This window comes from Psittacula echo (genome assembly GCF_963264785.1).
Source record: "Psittacula echo genome assembly, chromosome: 22".
NCBI lineage: Eukaryota > Metazoa > Chordata > Aves > Psittaciformes > Psittacidae > Psittacula > Psittacula echo.
The window spans coordinates 6,129,505-6,132,017 of NC_137758.1; the positions used below are offsets into that span (position 1 = coordinate 6,129,505).

A 2,513-nucleotide genomic window follows, 5' to 3' on the forward strand; every position below is an offset into this window, starting at 1 on the left:
GGAACCACAAGCCCTCTCGTTCCTTTTCCAGGTCTCGCAGGTAGGATGAGTCTTATAATGGCTATTTAATACGGAAAATGCATGCTTCCATGTCTTGGGAATACTGGAGAAGGTCGTGGTGGAGAATCACATACAGTGTCTTATGAGGTTCATCACCTTGACTAAAACACTCGGTTTTACTAAGCAAAGGGTATTTTTAAATGCATAAATGTCCTCTACCAGTTTGGGTTGGGGGGTTTAAAGCAAACTGCTACTCTCAGCACGTGGGCACTAACATGTCTCCTTTCCTACAGTCGCTCCAGGTCAAATGAGAGGAAATAGGACTGTGAGAAGGAGCTGTGTACAGGATGCCCTTAGATCTGAGGCCAGGAGGAGTATGTACAGAACATTTTGTTTTGAAACTTCATAAAGCTTGGTGCATTTTTAAAATGTTTTAGCTGTTGAACTCGCTTTATTCCTTGTATCTTGTAACAGGTGGCAAATGTAAAGATGTGAATCTGTATATGGTTCTGAGCAGATCATATGATTTGTAATAAGCCCTTTACAATGTACCATTACACACAGGGTGTGTTTGTCCCGAGTCTAGGCAGTGTGTCTTGCATGGATAGAAGAATGCTTCAGGTCTTGATGTGCTGGGTGGGGGTTGTGCTAGGATTCAGCTCTTGGGAGGACGGGGGCAAGGAAGGGGTGTTCACTGTGGGAGCGTGGCCGGGAGCGGTGTCTGTCTGTGCTGAAAAAGATGTAGATGCTTCGTAGGAGAGTTGTCAAACAGTCAGGAGCGGGGAGTGTGTGGAGGGAATGACGGAGCTGCAGCTGTATCCAGAGCTCTGGTTCTGACTTCCATTACCTGGAACGGAGCTGCTTTATATTCTGTGAAATATAAACTTGTAGCCGTAGGGTCAGTTGGCTTTGTACTTTATGTCACTAGAGTACTCAACTAGGTGAGTGTTGATTGCCCATCTATTCCAGAACCTCTGAACAGACCAAATACACAGCAGAACTGACAACTGGAGTGGATGTCTTGGGTGTGTAATGGTACATTGGGAAAGCTATGATTTAAACATTTCTTTACTGTACAAGAATTTTCATGTCACTTGTAAAATGTCTTTTGTGAGATCCTTGGGATTAAAGTTTTGGTTACAACTTGTTGTTTAGTATTTGACTTGAGTACCTGCTATATACACTCGCATCACAGAATGGGTGCTGAGGGCTCAGGATGCAGCTATGGCTTCACATGAAAATGTGCCCTGTGGGATGGAATGAGGTGCCTGTCGCTGCTACAAGCATTTTAATACTACTATTACTGATGCAGCCAAGCTGAGCTTAGGTAATGCTGGCTTGACTAATAGTCTGTTAGCAAGCTCTGGGATGCTGACTTTGAAAACCAGCTGGAGATTCAAAGGTTCACAGTGGTTTTGGTGTCCTGGATGTGGATTGGTAACACAGGAGCTATTCTTCACATCTCAATATTGAACCAGCTGGAGTGTGAGCTGAAGCTTTGTGTGAAGATGTCCCTTGGGTCATAAAGCCTGACAGTGTGGCTCAAGTGTGGTCATGGCTCCCAAACTGCCTTCAGGCTCCCTTTTATTCCCCTGGTGTCCAATAGAAGATGAGCTGCATCCATTTACATCATGTGCACTTAGATTAAATATGTCATGCTGAACAGCCATGTGGCTTGATTTCCTTTGTTAGTGCTTAGGCTGGGACCAAGATCAAGACAAATCTGTGGTGGACACAATGCTGCTTCTCCTTGTGCTGCCTGGAAAGGGGCTATGGAAGAGGTGTGTGGGCAAGGTCTAGTTCACTGTCAGCAGCTGGGGCAGAGGTGTGACTGCATTGCCTGCTGAGGTAGAGCATGTTGATTTATTCCTTATTTAACTTTTGTACTACTTATGGTAGGAGTCAGTGGTCTTAAAAGCCATCTCCAACCTAAATGGTTCTGTGGGTCCCTTGACCACCAGCTATTAGCCCCCGGCCCAGACTGTGCTGTCCCTTAAACACAGGCGGTGTGTGCAGCCAGGCACGGCCCTCGATCCCCAACCCTTGCACAAACACGGATCTCTTCAGCCTGGGGAGGAGGAGGCTGGGCCGGGCCCACAGCGGAGCCGTGGCTGCACTGTCGCGGTTCCCCAGCAGAGGTCAGGGCGGCCTCACCTGCGATGGGGATCCTGGTTCCCAACGGGCTTTGGTCCTGCAGGACCAGCTGCTCCTGGAGTGCCGGCACCAGATGAAAGGGTTGGGATGGTGTCATGTGCTCTGTGCAGCTGTGTTCCTGGGTTTAACCCGTGATCCTGAAGGCCTTGATCCTGGAAGTGCTGCACCTCTGCGCTGGCACCGCCATTCCTCTTGTGGTTATGTGGTGTGGAGGGACACAGCCTGTAGAGGCTTCTCCCTGGGGAAATGAGGGAAGGAAAGCTGAGGTACAGGAGGCAGTACTCGGTGGGGAAGCTGGTGGTGATTCAGTTCTGGGGTTGTGATTTCGTGTTTTACTCCTCAGCCAAATGCAGAAGTTG

At 48.3% G+C, this 2,513-nt stretch overlaps 1 protein-coding gene across 1 annotated transcript in view; it reads left to right on the plus strand.

Moving 5' to 3' along the window:
- Positions 1–1,143, plus strand: part of SRSF3 (serine and arginine rich splicing factor 3) — a 6,159-nt gene extending 5,016 nt beyond the window's left edge. The window contains exons 5-6 of the mRNA XM_080633118.1: positions 2–40; positions 294–1,143. Of these exons, the coding sequence (XP_080489244.1) occupies positions 2–40; positions 294–321 (67 nt within the window). The 3' untranslated portion in view covers positions 322–1,143. The remainder of the gene's footprint in view (position 1; positions 41–293) is intronic.
- The last annotated feature ends 1,370 nt before the right edge of the window (positions 1,144–2,513 follow it).